At 52.2% G+C, this 1,679-nt stretch overlaps 2 protein-coding genes across 4 annotated transcripts; both read left to right on the top strand.

Annotated features, from left to right (window-relative positions):
- Positions 1 to 766, top strand: KVP17_000501 (uncharacterized protein; the record flags this gene model as incomplete). 2 transcript variants are annotated; one of them, XM_068523111.1, is made up of 1 exon in its annotated part: positions 1 to 766. In XM_068523111.1, a coding segment is annotated over one exon (766 nt), but the record flags the coding sequence as incomplete, so codon positions are not given. The 2 variants fall into 2 exon arrangements, with proteins under 2 accessions (XP_068372631.1, XP_068372630.1); XM_068523110.1 differs by having other exon boundaries at positions 26 to 766.
- Positions 767 to 896: 130 nt separating this feature from the next.
- On the top strand, positions 897 to 1,679 carry KVP17_000500 (uncharacterized protein; the record flags this gene model as incomplete). Of its 2 annotated transcripts, none has more annotated exons than XM_068523100.1 (1): positions 897 to 1,679. In XM_068523100.1, a coding segment is annotated over one exon (783 nt), but the record flags the coding sequence as incomplete, so codon positions are not given. The 2 variants fall into 2 exon arrangements, with proteins under 2 accessions (XP_068372628.1, XP_068372629.1); XM_068523101.1 differs by having other exon boundaries at positions 897 to 1,659.

Genomic DNA, 1,679 nt, shown 5'->3' with positions numbered 1-1,679 from the left:
TCCTGTTGGTTTCCCCTCCCTTAAGAAGCACCATGGTGGCGTCACCGCTGATATTGAATGCACTGGGCTGGACTATCCTAGTACTGACCAGGTCGTTGAGCAGCTCATCGCCAATCAGGTTCACCCCATCATTCTTATTCCAGATGATACATACACCGGTTCTCTCGCAATCTTCCAGTGGCTCGGCTACTGCGATAAAGCTACCACCGAGGCTGACTGCATCGTGGAGTTCTACGAGAGAGAGCTGGGCAGGTACCCTGAGCTTAAGTTTGCCGTGGCCAAGATCGGTGATGCGAAGGAGCTAGGCGCTCTGATCAGCGATAAACTGAGCGAACTGAAGAAGGATATGTGCGACGATTTCTTCCCTGACAACTGGCCTACAGTCTCTCCCCCAACTCCGACGCCCACTGAAAACCCTGAGCGCTGTGTCGTGAACTATGACGAGAAGTGCGGATCCTGTGATGACATCGGAGGCAAATGGGAGTTGACTGACAGTGTGTGGATCTGCTACGTCAATGACGAGCCGATCGCCACCATCAATGTCAATTGTTCCGAAACGGAGGTGCAGTGCTGCAACGACGCTATTCTTTCCGGTGAATTCGGAGGCATCCTGAATCCCAACGGGCTGGAGCAGTGTCTGGGAAGTGTCACCACTGCCAGCCCTACTCCCACGTCTACCGAAAATGGGTGTTGTAATGAGCTCCGAGCAGAAATTAGCCAGCTGAAGAAGGTTGTCAATGACAACAGTTTGACTGCTGGCGCGTAGTGCTACAATTATTGCATTCACTGAAAATTCTTCTCCTGGATTTCTTTTGGCCGTGTATTTCTTGCGTTCTCAGCACTCCTAAAGATTTGTTGCGGGGCAACGCTGCAAGCTCATTAAATAGCATTCTCTGATGAGAAACTTTTTACCCATAGCACTCCTGGGCTGTGCCTATGCCACAGCGATTCCTTGTGACGTCACTTACGACGTCGTGCAAGTGCAAGACACCACCAACTCGTTCATTGACGTGGTGGGCTACATGAAAGCCAATATGACCTCGCTTGTGGACTCGATTTTAACTGAGTACCCCACTTCTCGATACGGGATCACCAGCTTTGCGGACAAGACTCTACCCTGGCTGGGATGGGGATGGGGTGAGGTCAACTGGAACCTGGTCAAGGACCAGTGTTTCGAACTGCACCAACCGCTTACAAATGACGCCGCTCTTGTCCAGCGGAAGATTCAGAACATCAAGATCTCAGGTGGCAACGACGCTGAGGAGAACGCCTTTGATGCCCTCCTGCAGACTGTTGTTCGTCCTAGTGTCGGGTGGAGAACCGAGACTTTTGACGGGGATAAGGCTGTCGCTAGAGTTGCTGTGGTTGTGACGGATGCACCCTCGCATGTCGCTGGTAATGGCTCAGAGTTCCTCGGCTACTGGAACAAGAACTGGGGCATGGACACCAATCTGGACCCCAACTGGGACTACTTTCCTACCGGCTACCCTCCTCAGTTAAACTTCTTGAAACAGTGCACCAACGATCTACAGAAGTCTTACAGGAGCCTAGGACCTGCTATTCGCGCCCAGGCCGTTGCCCCCAATGACATGGATACCGCTCAGAAGGTCGTTGATCACTGCGATCCTGTTGGTTTCCCCTCCCTTAAGAAGCACCATGGTGGCGTCACCGCTGATATT

This window comes from the organism of the source record quoted next (assembly GCF_019968985.1).
Source record: "MAG: Porospora cf. gigantea B chromosome Unknown PgB_NODE_6385_length_1679_cov_3.22968, whole genome shotgun sequence".
NCBI classification, from domain to species: domain Eukaryota; phylum Apicomplexa; class Conoidasida; order Eugregarinorida; family Porosporidae; genus Porospora; species Porospora cf. gigantea B.
Note: the sequence above shows the minus strand (reverse complement) of the source record. Positions and strands in the feature narration are given on the sequence as shown.